Source organism: Peromyscus maniculatus, chromosome 21 (genome assembly GCF_049852395.1).
Source record: "Peromyscus maniculatus bairdii isolate BWxNUB_F1_BW_parent chromosome 21, HU_Pman_BW_mat_3.1, whole genome shotgun sequence".
NCBI classification, from domain to species: domain Eukaryota; kingdom Metazoa; phylum Chordata; class Mammalia; order Rodentia; family Cricetidae; genus Peromyscus; species Peromyscus maniculatus.
The window spans coordinates 44,595,839-44,617,950 of NC_134872.1; the positions used below are offsets into that span (position 1 = coordinate 44,595,839).

Here is a 22,112-nt window from a genome sequence, read left to right on the forward strand (position 1 = left end):
GGAGAGTGGTGCATGCCTTTAATCACAGCCCACCGGAGCCAGAGCCAGGCGGATCTCTGTGAGTTCGAGGCCACCCTGGTCTACAGAGAGAGCTCCAGGACAGGCACCAAAACTACACAGAGAAACCCTGTCTCAAAAAAACAAAAACAAACAAAAGCCAGAGGAGACTCAGATAGTCACGCTCTAGTTTCTAGCTTATTTTCATTTTCAGTACCTTGTTATTTCCCCATTTTAAATGGATGCCTCAGTAAAACCATATTATAAATATGGCTAGCTGGCTATTTTTTATACACCCTTGTCCCGCTAATGAAAATTTCAAGTCTATCATTTTGCCGGCTTAAAAAAAATGTTTAAATATTTTATTTTTATATTTATTTATTTTTGTTTAAATACTTTTTATCTGCACAAAAGGCAAGTTTGAGGATTAAAAAAAAACAAAAAATGATAGTCTCCATGCTACAGCTCGGCTTTGCTGTGGGGAGGCCCTGGTTCTCTACCCGGAATGTTCTAGAACTCTCTGGGCGGGCCTAGCCTGTTTCTGTAAGGCCTGCAGGGGAAACGCTCCGTTACAACGTCAGCTCCCCGCAGGAAGAAATGTCCTCACGTGTTCACTGCTGTGCCTGTGGTACCTGGTAGTCCAGGCACTCGGTTTATCTCAAAGGGGAAGAAAGGGCGGGAAAAAGGGAAAGGCGCGGCCGCCACCTCCACACGTGGCGAGGGCGTCAAGGCCCGGCCGGGCGACGCCGGGACTGGCTCACAGGAGCCGAGCTGAGCTGTGCGGAGGCGGACCCCATGCACTCTGCACTCGAGGCGCCCTTTTGAGGCCGTCTCCTAAACAAACGTTTTCCGAACACAACTCCGACGGCCACCCCGCACAGGGCACACTTCGGGGGAGCTTCGTACACGTGCGGGGGGCCGGGAGGCCGTCCGGCCCTGCTTCGGCTAGGACGCGAGGACGCGGCCCAAGGCGGCGCCAACACCGTCCCTCGCGCATGCCCCGTGCGCCCCCTCACGCACGCACGCACGCACCCGCGTGGGCGACGTGGCCCCCGGCCCCCCCTCCGCGGCCCAGCGCCGCCGCCCATTGGCTGAGGCTCACCACGCGGCCGGCCACGCACAGCCACCCCCGGGCCCCCGCCCGCCACGCCTCAGTGACTCGGCGACCCAGGCCCGGCTCGCTTCGGGGCTCCCGGTCTCCGCGGCCTTCGGCTCTCCTTCCACCGCCGCCCCGGCTCCTCGCCCGTTGGAGGCCAGGCGGCCACCGCAGCGCCCTCCACAGCCGCCGCCGCAGTCGCGGCCGCTGCCCGCCGCGCAGCTCCTGCTCCTCCTCGGGGGTTTTCACCCCAGCTCCGGCCGCCATCATGGTGAGTCGAGGGCAGGCCCGGGCGGCCGGGGCGAGGGCGGCCGGAGGCCACGCTCCTCAGACGGGGTGGAGACGAGGCGCGTTCTGGGTAACGCGACGAGGGGCGGTGGGCGAAAGTGGGGTCCCCTCGGGTTCCCGGTTCCGGGCCCCCGCAGCCCCCCACGCCCGGGCACGGCCCTGCTGGCTCCGCGGCCTATGAGCACCGAGGGGCCCGGCGTGGCCGGAAGCGGGTGGCTGTGGCCGCCTGGGGACCTCGGCTGCTCCTGGGTGGGCCTCGTGCACGGCCTGGGCGTCGCGCGACGTCGCTTTCCCGCCTTTGGGCCGCCGGGCCTGCAGGGGGCCGGCCTGGGGTTGGGCGAGGCCGCCGGCCTGGGGTTGGGCGAGGCCGCCGCGGCCCAGCCCCCTGCCGCGGCCCTGCTGCCCGCCGCCGCCCAGCCCCGGGCAGGGCCCCAGTTCCCCACCGCGCCCTGTCCTCCCCCCAACTCCAGCGTGCCCGGCTTTTCCCGGTCCCCCGCCGCGCCCCGGCCTGTCCCGGTCCCCTCCAGCGCGCCCCGGCCCTTCTGGCGCCCCCCACCCCTGACGCGTCCCGGGCCTCCTGCCGCGCCCGGCCTGTCCTGGCGCCCTGGCCCCCCCCCCACGACGCGGCCCGGCCTGTCCTGGTCTCCTCCAGCGCGGCCCGGGCCCCCGCTGCGCCCCCCACCCCACCCACCCCCGACGCGTCCCGGCCCTCCCACCTCGCCCCGGCCTTTCCTGGCGCCCTGGTCCCCCCCCCACGACGCGGCCCGGCCCCCCCACGACGCGGCCCGGCCCCCCCACGACGCGGCCCGGCCTGTCCCGGTCTCCTCCAGCGCGGCCCGGGCCTTCCTGGCGTGTCCCCCCCCCCCCCCCCCCCCCCGCCGCACCCCGGCTTTGGCATCGGGGCTGGCGCGGGCTCCTCCGCCAGGGGGCGCTCGGAGGCCCGGTGGCCGCCCGCCTGTGGAGTCCTGCCCGGCAAACCCTGCAGGCCGCCGCCGCCATTGGCGAGGCCCTGTCGGGAGTAGCGGGTGGCGGCCTTGCGTAAGCGTGCGTGGTGGCGGACAGCGTGCGTGCGTGCGTGCGTGCGTGGGCGGGAGAGGAGCGGGCCACCCGAAGGGGAAAGCCATGCGGTTGTAATCCCAGCGTCGAGGAGGCAGGCTGAGGAGACTGAGTTCCAGGCTCGCTTGGGCGGCCTCCAGAGCGGGGACCCTGCCCCGGGAGCAGTACCGACCACGGCGTTAGTAGCCGTTAAGTCACAAGCCTGTCATCATACGTTGTATATTTATTTATACAGTTTTTTTTTCCATTTTAGAAGTAAAGGAAGAAAACTTATATTTTGACGAACGTTAAAATTAATTTGGACAATTTCATGTAAACATTTGTAATTGTGAAATTAGTAGTTGTCCATCTCAATAATTAAAATCACATAAGTAATAGACAGTTTTCTCACTCCATTAGTTAAAAATTTGATGACTGCAGACTTTATCTTGGCCAATATTTGTAACATACGTGGCAATTTGCTTGGCATGGTGATTTAATTAGAGACATTATCTTACAATTTTTAATAGTATTTTCAGCATCTAGCTTTTTTTAAATATGTGGATATTCAAATACAATGTACTGTGGAGAGTTTGTAAATGATAGCCTCTAAGTTCATTGTTAGTATCCTAATAATTTCTCAATTCAAAATCCACAATTCATTTGGAGATAGAATTGATAAATTGTCCTACATTTAATAGCTTATTTTCAGTATGCTACTATATTCTATTGAGGGGTAAGATAACATTTTTCTACCAGGCTCAGTATATTTTGTGGATAATTTCAAGTACTGGAGGCAGTGGGGGTGAGGTGCTGAAGCAAGAGGATCACTTGAACCCCTCAGAAGTTTCAGGCTAACTTTCCAGGCCAACCTTGGCAACTTGAAACACTGTCATTAAAAATAATGCTGAGGAGGCAGAGGCAGGGGGAACTCCATGAGTGAGGGCAGCCTAGTCTACATAGCAAGCTTCAGGCCACCCAGAGTTACATATAAGACCTTGTCTCTAAATAAATGAAGTTTAAAAATTACACTGTTTTGAACATTAAATTTTGACTTAATGATTATTTGGTTGTAGAGTGGTTTGGGTTATGTTTAAAAAGTAAAAACATCTGTAGGTTATGGGTATTTGAGATCATCTGTTGGTTATGGGTGTTTGAGATAACACTATATGAAGCATACAGTAAGCACTCTGCCTGTGATTCAGGGCTTGTTAAAATGGAGTGCTTTGCTTTGTTAGCTTTGAGTGCCACCTACTGGATAAAGACCAGGATATGGTGTGCCTTCTTTAATTTAATATATTATTAAACTATTAAGATGAGACAGATTTTATACCTATCCTTATTAAGTAGGAAGCCTAAGCCCAAATCAAGTATCCTATAACATTTGATGCTTTATTTTTCCCTTATTAAATTGTCCTCAAATGTCCATTTTACTTTTGTATAAAGAAAACAGTTATAGAAGACATTTGAGATCTTTTCTAATTACTTTTCAAGCAAGGAAATCAAGATCCTGAAAACAGTTACTTTAGTGGACAATGAAAAAAATCAAGTTTTTCCCCAACAATTATTTTCCTCTTCAATTCTAGTGATACCATACATAACAGGATTTTTCAGCACATCCTTATATAGGTTTTGGTCCCAGCAACCCTTTGTTTGGGAGGCTGTTGGCATTATGGGTTAATTGAAATAGTATCCCTGGCTGCCTACATACCATATGTCAGAAGTTTACCAAATGTCTCTAGATACTAAGTGCCATTGTAGCACTGAGAATCAGTTCATTTATAACTTCTTAGACTCTGACACAGGTGAAATGTTACATACTCCTCTAAATTAAAAAGCATCTATACATTGTGGTACAAACACCAGTAATAAAAAATTATTTATCAAATAAACATATACTGTATTCATTTGTAAAAGAAGGGAAAATTGAGAAAGGAAGTTCTATAAAAAATACAGAACCGCTGTTTTATGTTTTGAATTTATTTCTGAGTGAAAAAAATTGAGAAGAGATGGACAGATTGTCTGCTAGCAAAGCATATCTAGTCAAGTTCTAAATAGTTGAAGATATATAGCATATGTAGTAGTCCCATTTAGAAAAAAAATAAAATTGTAAGACATTTAAAGAAGGAAATAACTTTTAAAATAATCTTTTTACTCCCTGCCATATCACTGTTGAAGGGAATTTACAAAGGAATAAAGTTGTTGTTAAGTAGGAACACAAAATAGAAAATAATAGCTTAAGTGGTTAGAAAAAAAACCAAAGGTGATTTTTATTTTATTTAAAAACTTTATAAAAACCTTCTAAAAACAAATTGACACCTTTCGCTTTTTACTATATAATATTTTTACTTATGTTATTTCATGAATTTAAAATTCATGTTAATTTGATAATAGAAAGGCAAAGGAAAACGATTTATCTAAGAGTTACTTTTTGTTTGGGATTTTAAACAGTTGTTTTGTATATTTTGAGTTTTTTATATGCTTTTGATTTAACATACCCAGTAAAATGAAAATTTATTAGTATATCCATAATGATTTTAGTAGTTTTAGTCTTCATAGATCTGAACTTTTCACACAGCTCATCAAATACAATATTTTCATACATTGTATGAAATAAAGTTGGTATTGTTTCACGATATGGTATGAAAGATAATGGGGTGGAGAGATGACTCAGTGGTTAACAGCACTTTTATTATTCTTGGAGAAGGACCCACATGACAGCTCAAAATTGTAACTTCAGTTCCAGGAAATTTAGCTCCCTCTCTGGCTTCTGCAGGCATTAGACATACACATAGTGCACATACGTGCAAGCAGGCAAAACACACACATAGAGTAAAATATAGAATGAGGACTGTTGCCTTAGTCGGTTTACTATTGCTGTGAAGAGTCCTCGTGATCATGGCAACTCTCCTAAAAGAAAGCATTTAACTGGACCTTGCTTAACAGTTGCAGAGGATTAGTCCACATCATGGCAGGAAGCATGGCAGCATATAGGCAGAAGTTCTGGAGAAGTGTACATTTGGATCCGCAGGTACAAGGGAGAGAGAGCCTCTGGGCCTGGTTGAGCTTTTGAAATCTTAAAGCCCATCTCTAGAGACACTTCCTCCAACAAGGCCACCCCCTCTAATCTTTTCAAATAGTGACCAAGCATTGAAATCTGTGAGCCTATGGGGACCATTTTAAAAAAAGATGACAGTGAGAAGCATCGTAATTCAGATAGTACTACATCCTTTTGTTTAATTTTCACACCAGTTCTGTATTGGTAGGTAATTTAGAGTAACACTAGTTTATGTTAAATACAAAAGGTATGTTTCACGTAGTTTGTCCTGTGTGTGTGTGTGTGTATTTAGTTGTCTATTTTCTTTTTCCTTTCTTTCTTTTTTTTTTTATTTTATTTTACAATACCATTCAGTTCTACATATCAGCCATGGGTTCCCCTATTCTCTCCCCCCTCCCACCCCCTCTCCTTACCTCCAGCCTACCCCCCATTCCCACCTCCTCCAGGACAAGTCCTCCCCTGAGGACTGCGATAAACCTGGTAGACTCAGTCCAGGCAGGTCCAGTCTCTTCCTCCCAGACTGAGCCAAGTGTCCCTGCATAAGCTCCAGGTTTCAAACAGCCAACTCATGCAATGAGCACAGGACTCGGTCCCACTGCCTAGATGCCTCCCAAACTGATCAAGCCAATCAACTGTCTCACCTATTCAGAGGGCCTGATCCAGCTGGGGGCCCCTCAGCCTTTGGTTCATAGTTCATGTGTTTCCATTCATTTGGCTATTTTTTTCAATAATTGAGTATAACCGAAATTGATTATAAGCCACAGTCGTCCTAGGGACCTCCATGCTATATATATAGCCTCTATGGTTCTATGGGTTGTGGTCTGGTTGTTCTTTATTTTATATCTAGAATCCACTTATGAGTCTATTTTCTAAATTACAGTCTGCCACAACTTCTGAGACTCCAAATTCAGCTGTCTCCAGGGAGGCCAGCATCCAGTCTTCAGCAGCAGCCACCAGTCAAGGATATGTTTTGCCAGAAGGCAAAATTATGCCAAACACCGTTTTTGTTGGTGGAATTGATGTTAGGGTATTGTATTCATATTTTGTTTTACTTTAAATACATTGTGAAGCCACATAGTGTTTGGATGGGAAGAGGTGGGAGGAGTGCTTGAGCCAAGAGGAGCCCTGGCAACATAGTTGAGAGTTCAATAAATTTTAATTATCTAAAATGTGGTGGATGATGGGATTTGATGTGTAGACCTAAAAGGGTTTTTCGTTGTTTTAAATTTTATGCAGGTTTGGTTTTAACCCATAGAATCTAAAAATAGATTCAATGAAATGGAATAATTTTGTGACACCAGAGATTGTCTTGCACATAATCAAATCTCTTCACAATTCAATTAGAAGTCTTGAATGCTTAATTTTTACTCTTGAAGTTCATTTCTTTTCATAGATGGATGAAACTGAAATCAGGAGTTTCTTTGCCAGATACGGCTCAGTAAAAGAAGTGAAGATAATCACTGATCGAACTGGTGTGTCAAAGGGGTATGTAAACATACTTGCTATAGCTACTGTTTATAGAACTAAGCATGCTGGAGAGACACCCGATATCAGACAAGACTCAAAGTGGGCATTCATTCTAACATTAATGAATTTCTTGCTTTTGATAATTTATTTTATGGATAAAAGGTTTTTTAATCAGTTCTTTTACTTAGTCATTTTCCTTGTATTTGTATTTTAATACTTTCTATTATTTCACACAAATGGGTTATCAAATAATTATTTTCTTGGCACATTTCATAGTATCTTAAATTTTAGCTGTCTTGCCTTAGATAATCTTTGTTAATGAATGTTAATATTAGCACATTCTGACATAATAGACTAAGGAAACAGTGGTATTTATAGAGGAACTGTTACCTCTGTATTAGCATATCTATCACAGTATATTCATCTACCATTACCACTTCTGCTATTTTATAGACTGTTAGAAGGTGTAACCATGGTACTATGGAGTTATAATTTTGTATTTCATTTATCTGCCTTTCTAGCTATGGATTTGTTTCATTTTATAATGACGTGGATGTGCAGAAGATAGTAGAAGTAAGTAATAGTCTTACAGAAAATTCTTTAGCAATGCTTTAGAGTTGAAAAGTTCTGGATGTTCAGTCTTATATAAAATACAGAGAAAAATAGGCTTCCTTTCTGTTTAAAATAAAAATATAATCTTATGTAACTTGACAACCTACTTGCTTGGGGGCTTCTAGTTTTATCAACTAGAGACAGAGTTAGAAATGGGATGAATGGCTTTACTAAATTTAACTTGATGCTTTGGGATACTTTGATTAGAGTTGTAAGGCTGAGCACAGTAGTATTTGGCCAAGTCTTGGAAATGAAGTATTACTTTATCGTTTGTTACTGTTTTTAGTCACAGATAAATTTCCATGGTAAAAAGCTGAAACTGGGCCCTGCAATCAGGAAACAAAATTTATGTGAGTAAAAACAGAAATTGTTCTTGATGAAACTGCTCAGGTTTTTCAGAGGACTTGACATAAGTGTTGCTCTTTTTATTATTTTTTTAAAGGTACTTATCATGTGCAGCCACGTCCTTTGATTTTTAATCCTCCTCCTCCACCGCAGTTTCAGAGTGTTTGGAGTAGTCCAAATGCTGAGACATACATGCAGCCTCCAACCATGATGAATCCTATAACTCAGTATGTTCAGGTAACAATGGCTTGCATTCTTCTTAGGTTTGTTAGTAGTCTGCCTGAGCTCTGCAATCATATGTATGGTTTGGATGGTAAGTGTAATACAGTTCAGTCCTTGTTGGAATACTTCAAATATGAGGAATTTGTTCCTTTTGTTTATACTCTCTCATTCTTAGTGCTTTTTTCCCTATGCTAAGCCGAAACCTGCCTCTGTGTAGTTGGTAAGCCTTTATCCTAGAGCCTTGGTAGCCACATTACATATATTCCTTTTTTTCCACGGGTCTGTATTTCAGACATACACAAATAGTATATATAGAAGAATTTTACTATAACCTTTTTCTTTTCTGGAAAAACTGTCTTTCAAATTGAAGAAGTTCTTTAACTGCTCAGAAACAGCTTTGTATGTTGATTGTTCCCAAAGATGATCAGCTCTTTCGTGATTTCCAAATGCCTCCTCGTGTAGGTTGTTGACACCTGGGTTTATTTTAGTTTGGGAATTGATAGGTTTTATCTATAAATCATAAGGTTCTTGAATTTAATTTGAGCTGGGTTAATATTTAAATTTTCATGCTTACTATGCCTATTGATGCTAAATAACATTCTTGGTATATTTTACTTTTTCAATTTGAGGGACCTTTTTTGGCCAGAAAAGAATAATAAAAACCTATATATTTTTTTTCTCTCTGTGGAATATAGACTGTCTCTTTGCCTTATTTTTCTTGCTCCAAATATGACTTAGAAGAAAATCCATACTTACTCCTAATATTTACTGTGATTCATTACTGATACAAGGCATTCATGTGTGCTACTACTTGCTTTCAGTCAATAAATACTGAAGTATAGAAAACATTGATTAAATTACTTAATTTAAAATAATTCTCTTAACTTTTAGAAATTAAACACAGAAAAATCATAAGGCTGTAGAAAAATTAGTGATTATCTGTTCTGTTAACATTGCTACAATTACATACTCCGTGAAAATATTTTCATAGAGAAACAGAAGATAGATTATTTAACTCCCCTTCTAGAACCATATGTATGTATAGTCTGTGTATGGTGACTTCCTAAGGTGAATATTGGTTTAGAAAAGCAGTCATTTATTGTCTTTTCCTCTTTCCTGTGTAATAGGTTATCATTTGACAAGGAATATTTTCTTCATAAAGCCAATCATTTAGACTCCTGAATTGCTATATAGAGAAAAAGAAAAAAAAAACTACATTTTCTTGTTGTATTGTGAATGATACTCTTTCTCATTTTCTCAAATTTATTAATCCAATTTTTTGTGAATTTTATTATCAGGCGTACCCTCCTTATCCAAGTTCACCAGTTCAGGTCATCACTGGATATCAGCTGCCTGTTTATAATTATCAGGTATTTTTTTCTCCCTTTAATTGAAAATGGATTTATTCCTCACATAATATATCCTGATTATAGTTTCCCCTTTCTGTACTCCTCATAGCCCCTGTCTACTTTCATCCTAAACAGGTTTCTAAGGTATCTTTAGTGAAGAAACAACATGACCACAGCAATTCTTATAAAAGAAAACATTTTATTGGGACTGGCTTCCAGTTTCAGAAGTTTAGTCCATTATCAGCATGGCAACATGTAGGCAGACATGGTGCTGGAGCATGGCAGCATGCAGACAGACATAGTCCTGGAGAGGTAGCTGAGAATTCTACATCTGGATCCATAGCCAGCAGGAAGAGACAGCCCCTGGGCCTGGCTTGAGTTTTTGAAAACCTCAAAGCCCATCCCCAGTGACAGACTAGTTTCAACAAGGTCTTTTAATCCTTTCAAGTGCCATTCCTTGGGAACCAAGCATTCAAGTATATGAACCTATGGGGTCATTCTCATTCAATCCACCACAAAAGGGATAGCAACAAAATATAATGAGAAAAACTACCATAGCAAATTGAATGGGGGGGGGGAGGGACATGGAAAAAGCTCAAGAGAAGTCACAAGATTTAGAGATCCATTTGTTTGCACTCTCAGGAATACCATAAAAACTAGACTACACTGGAAGCCATAATATATAGGCAGAGGACCTGGTGCAGCCTCTGTGCATGCTACCTCAGTCCCTGTGCGTTCATGTGAGCTTTGATCTTGCTGATTAGAGGGCCTTGTTCTCCTGGTGTCCTCCATCCCCTCTGGCTCTTAGACTCTTTCTGCCTCCTCTTCCTAGGGTTCTCTGAGCCCTGAGGGGAGGAATTTGAATGATCAGATAATTTAAGGAAATGTAAATTAACTTGGGGATATTACTATGGTCTTATTCTTTATATAAAATTGCTGCATAGTGTGCTTATTTAAATATCTAAAATTAAAGGAAAGTAGAATTACTCTATAATTCAGGCATCAATATTATTTAGAGATAAGTATTTTGACAAGGAAAAACATTTGTTCAGACTGTTTACAAAATTCAGTATCTTCTGTTCTTATTTCAACAAGCATTCTTTCATTTCTGTCAAATACCTGAAAAGTCTAGGCTGAAATGAAAATACAACCCAGTTCTTAGAGCACCATTCTGATTGATAGTGTATAATTTTGCTAGATGGTACAAAATAGTAGTTCCATGAATTTTTCCCAATAGATGCAACCATATTTATGACCCATGACCATAGCTGTAGTAATAATTTCAAAGAGCCACTGTCTTTTTAAAATTCTCTGAATGCCAGCTTTCAATTGAGAAAATGTAAGGTTTATATATTGCTGGAACTGAAAAATGCACAGATATTAGAAGCATAAAGGTACCTCGTACCTATCTTTGGTTCTGTTTTAGGATAAGAAATTGAGTCCGCATGGTTTATATACCTTAACATTGTCTTATCACCTCTTTTGTAAAAATGTGTAGGTGTTTAAATAATCTTTGTTTCCTTTTCTTAAGATGCCACCGCAGTGGCCGGCTGGGGAACAGAGGAGTTATGTTATACCTCCGGTAAAATGAATTAGCTCAACATACTCTGCTTAGTCTGACGGTTTTTTCCTAATATATTTCTTTTGCCATATTGTGTATATTTATAAATATTTTAATTGCCTTTTTATAGCATGCATTTTACTCTGTTGTTATCTCAGTTATATACTCACATGAGAGAGAAACTGATTGTTGTTTTTCACATGGTTTGTGTATGCCCAGTCAATGGCTGCTTCATATACGATAGGTTTTTGGTTACTTGTTGGCATGATGTATAATCCAAGGAAAGTAGTAAAAAAACTAGATTTCAGAGTTAGCATTTGGTCTTCCTAGAATCTGTCTCTGAGTTTGCAGTGAAAAGAAAACAGGAGAGAAACAAATATTTTACCATTAACATTACTATATAAAAGAAGATGGTGTTGCCCGTGAAACACCTGAGCTTCTGTTAACTAACTTGCATAAAGATAAAGATTGGATATTTGAAAAGTATACCAAGAGAATTCTCGGGTACTCCATTATTACTACATAGTATAGTTAATTCTCTTCACCTCCTACTGACTTTGATGTTGACAGAAGACATTTTTAAAATAAAAGACTTAATTTCAGCCATTTAGTTGAAAACAGTTTCTGAAATAGCAGCTTAGCTTTTGATGAATGACTTAGAAATGTATCGTGTTTCTTGTTAATTACACTTTTTTCTTATTGTTTTAAATATAGGCATATACAACTGTTAACTACCATTGCAGCGAAGTTGATTCAGGAGCTGAAGTTTTGCCAAATGAATGCTCAGTTCATGAAGCTACTCCAGCCTCTGGAAGTGGCCCACAAAAGGCAAACATCTAATTTTGTTTACTGGTTTTTATATTTACTTTTACATGTTTTATATTATATTAGTAATGATTGTTTGAATAGACCTATTTGCCCAGATTTAAAAATTTAAAGAGCTTAGGAAACTTAACTCTGAAGTTAACGTACAAGATAATGATATCTCAGACACTCCAAACATTGAGAGTTTCTGATTTCTTTGTCATATCCTCTCTTCTAATTGATTGCATTTTTTAAATCATATTTTAGTTACTGTTCTGTAATATGACTTGGTAGAATTCAGTGGCTAGGTGTCTACAATTAGTATGAATTATATTTGCCATGTCTTTTATAGTTTAAAATTTTTATTTATATAGTAATATGTATTATTGTTTTTGTTACTAGTTTTTGGTTTTTTTGAGACAGGGTTTCTCTATGTAGTTTTGGTGCCTGTTCTGAATCTCGCTCTGTAGACCAGGCTGACCTCAAACTCAACAGAGATCTGCTTGCCTCTGCCTCCCGAGTGCTGGGATTAAAGGTGTGTGCCACCGCTGCCCAGCTGTAATACGTATTATTTATAGTATTCTGTGACATTATAAATAAGACATTAGCTTTTAAAATGGTGACTATTTGATACTGAACTAGAGTCATTTCTTTAATCATATCCTCACCCCCAAATTCTAATTTATATTATTGAATGAAGAAAGTAATTGATAAGTTGGGAATGTGTGTAATGCGAGATTTCACTGTGGACAGATTCCTTATTTATGTGTTAGTGAAAAAAAAAAAGAAAACTACTAAACAATAGAAGAGGATAACAAATTGCCTGATTTGATGTACAATCTTAAAATTTGAAAATAAGGGCACAGTGATGTACAGCTGTAATCCTAGCACTTTGGAATAGAAGAATAAGGAGTTCAAAACTAGCCTTGGTTACATAGCTGGTGTGAGGCAAGCCTAGGGTTGCATAAGACTGAGCCTCAAAAAAAAAAAAAACTTCACACACATATAAAATTAAAATAGCCACCCTGTACTATTATACTAACATGTCACTCTAAATACTTTTAAATATTAAAACTCTTGATTCCTTCTGAAATAGGAAAAATAAATGCTTTAAGCAAAATACCATAGTCTTAATAAATACAGCCTTTTAAATTTGCTAAGACACTAGAACATTAATTTAGGAGAACTATATATAAAATAAACAATTTATGAATGAATTTCTTAGAAGTGTATATGCTCAGTATACTTTAAAAAATCCATTAGCAGTGAATAAAAGATGTAGTCTTTAAACTTCTGTGTTTCAGAAGTCTGTGGACCGAAGCATACAGACAGTGGTCTCTTGTCTATTTAACCCTGAGAACAGACTGAGAAATTCTCTTGTTACTCAAGATGATTACTTCAAGGTAGGACAAGAATAGTATTCAGAACAAAATGTGTATGTGTTAACACTGAAACATTATTTTTCCTGTGGGATATATACATACATATATATATATATATATATATTTAAAGATTTATTTATTTATTATGTATACAGTGTTCTTCCTGCATGCCAGAAGAAGCACCAGATCTCATTACAAATGGTTGTGAACCACCATGTGGTTGCTGGGAATTGAACTCAGGACCTCTGAAAGAACAGCCAATGCTCTTAACCACTGAGCCATTTCTCCAGCCCCTGCATATATTTTTATACTGATGAAGTGTACCACAAACTGGTAACCATTATGGTGGTTGAGTTTTACCCAGAAGTGTGTTGGATGCTGTGTAAGTCTTAGAATAATATAGTTTATCTTTAGGGAAGAAAAGTTTTTAGAAGGTAAACATTTCATGAGCTGTTGGGCACATGGCTCAGTGAGTAAAGTGCTTACTGAGCAAATGTGAATTTGGACTCAGAATTACACAAATGCCAGGTAGGTTTTAGCAGCCTGCCTAAAGATCTGCAGTCGTCAGATGCAAAGACAGGATCCTGAGCAAGCTGTGTAGCCAGGTCAACCCATATCAGTGATCTGAGTTCTATGAAAAAAGGTAGAGAGCAATCAGAAAGACTCCAGATGTTAACCTCAGACCTACACAAGAATGCACACACACACAGGGAACACACAAGCATACACACAGAGAAATGGGAAAGTATTATAAAAGGGTCATGAGTTGGCAGATAAAATAACTTGACCACAGTAAAAGAAAAATTTGATAGTGGAATGTAATTCATAGGTATTGTACTAAAGAGAACAAAAGAACTACTTGGTTAATATATTTGAACATTTGTGGGGAATGAAGAGATAAAACTGAGGATGTTGAAAATAATCAAGTGAGAATGAATTTAGCAAAGATTGAGTTTCTAATCTTCTGTCCACATTGTACAGATGACTTACACTTTAGGACTACAGTTTTGCCTGCTTTCTCTGTGGAGGTTTAGTTTGGGGGTTAGAACTCAGGGACTTAGACATGCTGTAAAGCACATGCTTTACTCCTGAGCTGTTCTTTAGTCCCAAGACATTTTACAAATATAAAATGAGGATGAATAGAACACAGAGTCTTAGGTCCCTTTACTTTTGAGTCTGACTCTGAAGTCTTCACTGGTTAGTCCAGTGGAGAGAATATTGCATTTGAGGAAGATTTTTTTGAAATAATAGGTAAATGATAGGTGTATAATATGGATATCCTACAACTTATTTAAAGTATATAATTCAGTGGCTTTTTAGTATATTTACTTAATTGTACAACTGTAAGTCAAATTTAAAAATGTCTTAGCCATCCCAGAAACGAACCCTATCCTATTAGTACTCAATCTCCGTTTCTAACCTCTAGCCTTAGACAGCCAGTGAAAGTTATTACCCCTTTTACCTACTTTGGTGTGTGTGTGTGTGTGTGTGCAGCATAATGAGTAAAAGATACTCATTTAAAATTGTTTCATTTTTTTTCTACACAGTGCAATATATAACTGCAGTAGTCACCTTGCCCCAAAGTTCTAAAGGTATTAAATGACTTGTTTGAAAACAAAACGTCTTCAAAATTGAGTTTTTACCTGGTGTTAGCAAGAAAACTTACCTTTGAACTCTAGAGATTTCTTCCCCTCTAGTTAGGAATCAGAAATTAGTGGAGTGGTCTGCTGTTTGTTACACCACCACCCCTGCCTCCCCCCTTTCTTTCTGTGTGTGTGTGTGTGTGTCTGTGTGTGTGTCTGTGTGTCTGTGTCTGTCTGTCTGTCTCTCTCTCTCTCTCTCTGTGTGTGTGTGTGTGTGTGTGTGTAAGTGCAAGTGCGTAAGTGCACATGCACATGTTCACAGGTAAGTCAGCGTATGTGTATGGAGGCCCACAGTCAATGTTGGGGTTCTTGGGATCCCAAGGACTTGTCCTGATTACACAGAGCAAGCACATGGAGCCCTAGACATATTGTTATAAGCAACTAAATGCTGTTTTTGAAATTGAATGCTCTGTTTATTTCCATCATAAATCCCATTTTTTGTTTTAACTTGAGCCCTATAATTTTAATTCATTACTACCTAACTACTAAAAACATACATTTGTGACCACTTTTCTAGACCCTAACCTTAATGGGATGTTACCTTATTGTGTGTACACATGAAGGTGCTTGTGGCAGTCAGAGGTGGACTTTGGGTGTCTCACCACCTTACTGTTTTAAACTGATCTTCCACTGAATCTGGAGCTTGTCCATTTGGCTAGGCTGGGTGACCTATGCTATAAGGATTTGCCTGTCTCTTGTTTAACTCTTCAAGGATGGTGATTAGATAGTAGTGCACCTCTAATACCAGCCTTTTAAAGGGGGTACCAGGGACCTGAACTCATGTTCTCAGGCTTGTACAATAGGTACTTTACCAAAGGAGCCACCATTCCAGCCATACACTCTTTACATAATGGAATCTGGTCCCCAGGAAAAGGGCAAGATTAAGCTAGTTGTGGAGAAAAGAAAATACTATTTTATTAACTCCCTTTCTCTTTTAAGGCTTCACTTCCCTGTATCTACATCTCGGTAAGCAACAGAGTAAAGGAAATATTTCTGAAAACATTAGTCTTCTGTATGCATGTGCCCTAAATTCAACCAATTATATGCACATATTTTAAATTATACTGAACACATGTGCAGACTTTTTTTGTTTTTTTTCTTCACAGTGCAATAAAACTTTACATATTAGGTAGAAGAATGAGAAATTTAAAGTATACAGAAAGATCCCCAGTGTATAATGCAACCACACTATTTTATATAAGAGATTTGAGCAAACCTTAGGTTTTCATATCTATGGGAGAGAGTGTTCCTAGGACCAATCCCCTTGAGAAAACATTTTAAATTTTCTTACCTTTGCCTCATAAAGAATGGTACATTTTCATAGATTGAAGCTAAGCCTTAAGTATGCAAGATTTAGAGCTTTTAATCAAAATAAAGGATTTCAAGTTGAAATAGAGTACTGTTCTCAAATATGGTTTCTTTCAGATGCAATTGTTAATAAAAACAATAGGTAGGGATTTGTTTTGTTGTTTGGGGAGGATTTTAGTTTTCTCTTTCTTTCTTAATTGTATACTGGTGCTTTGCCTGTGTATATGTCTGCACTACATACTATGTTTGCCTGGTGCCCACAGAAGCCAGATAAGATTCTGATTCTCTGGAACTAGAGTTAACAGTTTGTGAGCTGAAACGTGACTAGAAATCCAGCCCACATCCTCTGGAAGAATAAGTGCTCTTAACCATCAGAACATTTCTCCAGACCCAAGCTTTGGGGTTATTTTGTTGTTTTGTTGGATGGTTTTGTTTTTGTTGGCTGGCAAGATGGCTCAGCAGGTAAAGACATTTGCCACCAAGCCTGATGACCTGTGTTTAATCCCTGAAACCTACATATGTTATAGGAGAGAAACTGAACCAGCAAATTGTCCTCTTGACCTCTCCATATGGACCATGGCACATATGCATGCATGCATGCTTGTACACACAAAAGAAATTCTAGTGAAAAAAATTTTAAAGAATAGTTTTAAGAATCACATAAATTTTACACTGTCTTTGGTACACCTGCCAAATCATTTAATTATCTAAAAAGTACTAATTATAACTTATTTCTGAGTTTACTGGGATTCCTTTTTAATTTTGTCATTTAATAAAGCCTTAACAGTTGGTGCATTTATTGTTGCAGAGTTCCTCCAAATGCTCTCCCTTTCCCCATTTACTATATTTAAATGTAAACCAACACATTGGTTATTTTGTAATAGATGAGTAGTGGTAGTGTGGAATTTTCAGTGATTTAAAATGACTTTCTGTCTCTTCTAGGATAAAAGAGTGCATCACTTCAGAAGAAGCCGGGCAGTGCTGAAGTCTGACCATCTTTGCTAATTTAGTAGTCAAGGCTGCTTGTTGACTACTAAAAGAGATGGAATGGTTTTCACTATTACAGAGGGGTTGAAAAATCACACTCAGACTTTGTATAAGAGTTCTATTAGATTGCCTAGTTTTATGTTGAATCTGTTCATTAGATGTTTATGTAGAAACTGGTTTTGTGTTCACTATATAGTTGAAAGAAAAATAATTGCAAGTAAAAAGGATAAAAAATAATTTTCAAATAATTGAAAAATAGCTGAAAGGAATAACTTTTAAGACTTAAAGGACTTTTAATTGAAATTGGCATTTTAAGAGTTCAAAAACAAATACTAATTTTCAAGAAAACGATTTTATAAACCTATTTTGAAAGGTCAGAATTTTGATAGACTACAAGCATTTCACTTCTCTACAGGTACCTGAACAGTACAGTATTTACAGTATTGTACTTTACATTTATTATTTGTCTAAACATTTGCCACAAGAGCATAATTTTTAGAACTGCATTTTTAATCAGTGGAACTCAATATATAGTAGCTTTATTGAAGTCTTCCTTATCTAAACCCAGGAAAACAGATTCTTAACAGTCCAATCAGTGGGTCTTACATTTATACAAAATATTTTACCCTGTAGCTAGAATCCACACACATGCACATATCCTATTTATTTGGTTGGGATGGTAATGAGGATATCTAAAATTCTGGGTATAATTTTGTTTAACGAATCCAAGACAAAAACTAAACTTTGCTAGGTGTATAAGCTATTCTCAGTGAGTTAATACTCTTTTTTTCTTAAAATGCTGAACTGAATGGCTGTCTTAAAATTGTGCAAAATACTGATATTAAAGAGTGCTGAAAATTTTTTATGTCACTTAAAAGTTAATCAGAGTATCTGAAAGAAATTTTTATAAAAACATTCAAAATATAAGTTGTTACAGAGTAAACAGATTTTTAGTTTTGTTAGTCTGTTGTATTTCCTTTTGTAAAGTAAAATATGTCCAAAACAGTCAAAGTAGGTAATTTTGACATTTCTAAACCACAAAATTTGTTTCATAATTGTATCCCAAGAAAGTGGTAGTTTATCTGTTTTTAGATTGATGGTCTCCATTGGACATTATGCATGGTGACAGCAGAGACCCTTTGTGCCCACAGTCATTTGCAATCTGTACTCCCATTCTGTCAGGATTTGTTCCATGGTATAAAGTAAGCAAGTAACCGATAGGAGCAGTTCAGGGGCTAAGCCTTAGAATGTAGCATGGGCGACAGTACCTTTCTAAAGGACTCAATTGGATGGACACCATCTGACCTGCCGTGGACATGAGTTTTAAAATGCCTTGTTGGCCTGCCTTGTATTAGCCCTTCCCTCAAACATGGAGATTCCACTTAACCCTAACTTAATGGAACCACCATGGGTCATGTCACAAGTGTCCATAATGATCTTCAACTCTTAATTTTATTCTGTATCTGAAGGACAAAAATCTTTTTAAGTCACCAAGAGGTCAGTATACCAGAAAAGTAGAAAGTGTCCCGAACTTTGTTCTTTTATTTGTCCCTTGTTTATTTCAGTGTATTTGTATTTTTGTGTGAGATTCTTACACGTATCACTCTGATTAAATCTCCAGCTTACTGTGAATGATACCCTAAATTCTAAAGAACAATTGTAATTGTTGCCGTATGACTTTAAGGAAAAGTAAGGGAATAAACTTTCATCTGCTGTTCTGTTGGAGTCAAGTATTTAAGAGAAGGGAGAAAAAAGTACTGAACCTTTCAAAATGGAAGATTAATTTTAAACTTAAAAGTATGTTCCTATTACCTATTGCTGATACTATCTTTGCATAAATGAATAAAGCTTTTTTTCAAAAATAGCATTGACTTACTGTCATCTAGAAATGATGGGAAATTTTGGTGAACAATGTGTGACAATGTATAAATCCTTGTGCTTAAAAATTGTAAATATACTGCATTTGCTAAGCGGGCAGCTAATTTATAAAATTTTGAGATTTTATTTTCTTGCTTTCTATAAGAAATTATATGTGTGTGTGTGTGTATATATATATATATACATATATATACACACACACACACACACACACACACACACACACACACACACACACTTTCACACATATGTACATGCTTTAGTCCCTGTTTTATTCCTGTGAAGAGGCACCGTGACCAAGGCAACTTTTAAACATTTTATTTGTGGGTTTCACATCATGCATCCTGGTCCCATCCATCTCCCCATCCTTTTATACCTTCCCTCTGCCCTTGCAACCTATCCACCTCCAAAAGAAAGATCTTGTCATAGAAGCTGTGGTGTGACACAGTGAGCCAAATAGTGTACCCTTTATTCCATACATCTTTATTTACTTGGAAGTGTTCATTGCAATGAGTCATTGCTCTGGTTCAAGGCCTCTGGAGTGTGTTCGGCCCTCACTGGGACTCCTTGGTATCCTGTTGTCCTGTGTCATGGAGATCTTGCAGCTTTGGATCTCTAGGACAGGCCTCTACCCTCTTTACATGCTTTGGCATGTGGAGGTGGGGTGGGCAAACTCAGCCCTGGTTCAGGGCCTGGACAGTAGCTAGGTTGTTCAGTCTGCCAGCTTGCTTTCATCAATAGGCAGGCTTTCCAGCATTTCCCTGGCTAGCTCACTGCAGCAAGGAGCAGGGCTGCTCTTGCTCTTACGCCTTTAGGGCCAACTCTATTATGTTGCCCAGGTGAGGTGCAAGGGCCACTGTCTAGAGTGCCACAATTGGTGAGGGGCAAGGGCATTTTTCCCACTCATGTCCCCACCCCAGGCCTGTTCCTGTTGCTGCAGGTTTTTAGGGACAAGGGAGGGGGAAGGCATGTTTCCTTCGCCCATACCACCACCTGGCAGGTGAGGGGTGTGGGGTCAGCTCTTCTGCTTTCACACCTCCTGGACTGGATTACCCCCTACCACACCCTGACAACAGGGTCAACTCTACTGTGCTGCCCAGGCGAGGTGCAGAGCCTGCTCTCCCGAGTACCACAGTTGGTGAGGGGCAGGGTCAGCTCTCCCAATTGCCACAGGGGTAAGGAGGAGGGCATCTCCCTCACCCATGCCACCACATGGCAGGTGGGAGGGCAGAGCCAGCTCACCCACACCCTAGCCAGTGCAGGCAGTCCCAGGCAGGTGTTAATGGTGCTGAGAAGGCTCTGACCAAGCCAACTCTTAATAAGAAAAAGCATTTAAGGGGCCTTGCTTAATTTTCAGAGGCTTAGTGGTGTGGATGACTGATTGATAAAACACTGATTGGCCAGTAGCCAGAAAGTGTAGGTGGGACTAACAGAGCAGAATTGAGAGAATAGGAAGGCAGATGCTACCAGCCGCCACCATGACAAGTGAGATGGAAGGTACCAGTAAGCCACAAGCCACGTGGCAACTTCTAGACTAATAGAAATGGGTTGATTTAAGCTATAAGAACAGTTAGCAAGAAGCCTGCCACGGCCATACAGTTTGTAAGCAATATAAGTCGCTGTGTTTACTTGGTTGGGTCTGAGCAGCTGTGGGACTGGCGGGTGAGAGATTTGTCCTGACCATGGGCCAGGCAGGGAAACTCTAGCTACAAAATGGCACCCAACAGGTTGGCAAGAGTTTCCACCTAAAACCTGAGAAAAAAGATTCTAAAACGGAGCTAAAAACAGCTTCCTAGTTGTCTCTCTCAAGTTAGCAGCAGTCTGTGGATTTGAGCTACACTAGGGCGGGTTTGTCTTACATTCGAGCTTGACCCGAATGTTACACAGAGGTGTCTCCAAGCTGCGCACTATGCTGTGTGTTGGATATCGTTTTCACTAGTTAAAAAAAAAAAGTTACTGGGCTACACGATGCTTTGATAAAGCATAGACCCACTGTTTCTAAGAGTTGATGGCTCCCAGAGCTGGTGGTAAACTGTACCACTGCCATGATGGGAAGCTGAGGTGGGCGGAGCCACCAGCCACAGCGGGTGTGTCAGTCTTAGAAATGCTGCATTTAAAGCAAGAGGTTCACAATAAGGCAGATTCAGATGGAACAAGACTTTAAATGCTTTTACAGTGTATGTAAAAAATGCACGTAGGCTTAAAAGAGAAAAGGGAATATATGCAGTAATATAAACAGATAGTTTTTAAAATAAAATCTTTAAAGAGACAGTAAAGACAGTATAAAAATAAGAGAATCTGGATTGTGTTGTCCTTGGGATTTTTAACTACAGAAAAACATTTGGTTGTAAAAGCTGTTGAATTAAGTCAATTTGTATATTTTAAAGATACCTTGACTTCAAAATTTGAATGGAAGGATATGTTGCTTTGGAAAAGAAGCTCTGCTTTTGTTTCCACAGAAAGCAAAAGGCTATGGATTTGTTCCAGATTAAAATACAGCAGTTTTGACCAGCCAAGATCCCCTGAAAGGTCTCCGATGACCATGGCTTGGATGATTCAACATCCAAAATGGTTTCAAGGCAACTGGCTCAAACGATACACCCTCACGGACTACTCCATAATCCTAAAAATTTCTTTGTGTCCCCATAAGATACAGCACCCTCCTCCAGCAGGAAGTAGTAAGAGAAGCTATGCTCAAATTCCCAAATATACCAAGCTGGCTTTGGAGATAGAATTTGCTCACTCCTTCTCTAAACCCAAACATATTGCTAAAAAAAAAAAAAAAAAAAAAAAGGTTGAGTCATTCTTTTGTTCCATATCAGAAGAGCCCTCTGTTGTGGGACAGATAAAAACCAATATTTTTATTTAAAACAGGTTGATTATAAATGTGATCTCTTTCTAAAGAAGAAAAAGGGGGGAGAGTATAGATATAAGATAAAGGGATAGATTAATGAACCTACTTTTAAAGAGCAACTTGTTTAAAATGTTTTAAATTGCTATGGATTTTAGTTTATTGATACAAATTTAAAGTTAATTTTGTTATACTGTGTGTATATTTTTACTCTTGTTTAAGGTATTAT

The 22,112-nt window shown here is 40.0% G+C and overlaps 1 protein-coding gene across 2 annotated transcripts; it reads left to right on the forward strand.

Annotated features, from left to right (window-relative positions):
- Nucleotides 1-949: 949 nt before the first annotated feature.
- Dazl (deleted in azoospermia like) lies at nucleotides 950-19,018 on the forward strand. Of its 2 annotated transcripts, XM_076557578.1 has the most exons (11): nucleotides 950-1,364; nucleotides 6,355-6,501; nucleotides 6,868-6,959; nucleotides 7,463-7,514; nucleotides 7,840-7,903; nucleotides 7,996-8,135; nucleotides 9,419-9,490; nucleotides 11,001-11,051; nucleotides 11,745-11,858; nucleotides 13,139-13,237; nucleotides 17,110-19,018. In XM_076557578.1, exons 1-11 carry the CDS (start codon nucleotides 993-995, stop codon nucleotides 17,170-17,172), a joined length of 1,266 nt encoding a protein of 421 aa, XP_076413693.1. In that variant the 5' UTR covers nucleotides 950-992; the 3' UTR covers nucleotides 17,173-19,018. The 2 variants fall into 2 exon arrangements, with proteins under 2 accessions (XP_076413693.1, XP_076413694.1); XM_076557579.1 differs by lacking the exon at nucleotides 11,001-11,051 and having other exon boundaries at nucleotides 1,157-1,364.
- Nucleotides 19,019-22,112: the final 3,094 nt, after the last annotated feature.

Coding starts and splice junctions, on each gene's coding strand:
- Dazl (XM_076557578.1), top strand. CDS start 993: ATGCCCCGTGCGCCCCCTCACGCACGCACGCACGCACCCGCGTGGGCG. Junction 6,960..7,462: donor CGAACTGGTGTGTCAAAGGG/GTATGTAAACAT, acceptor CTGCCTTTCTAG/CTATGGATTTGTTTCATTTT. Junction 9,491..11,000: donor TGCCTGTTTATAATTATCAG/GTATTTTTTTCT, acceptor CCTTTTCTTAAG/ATGCCACCGCAGTGGCCGGC.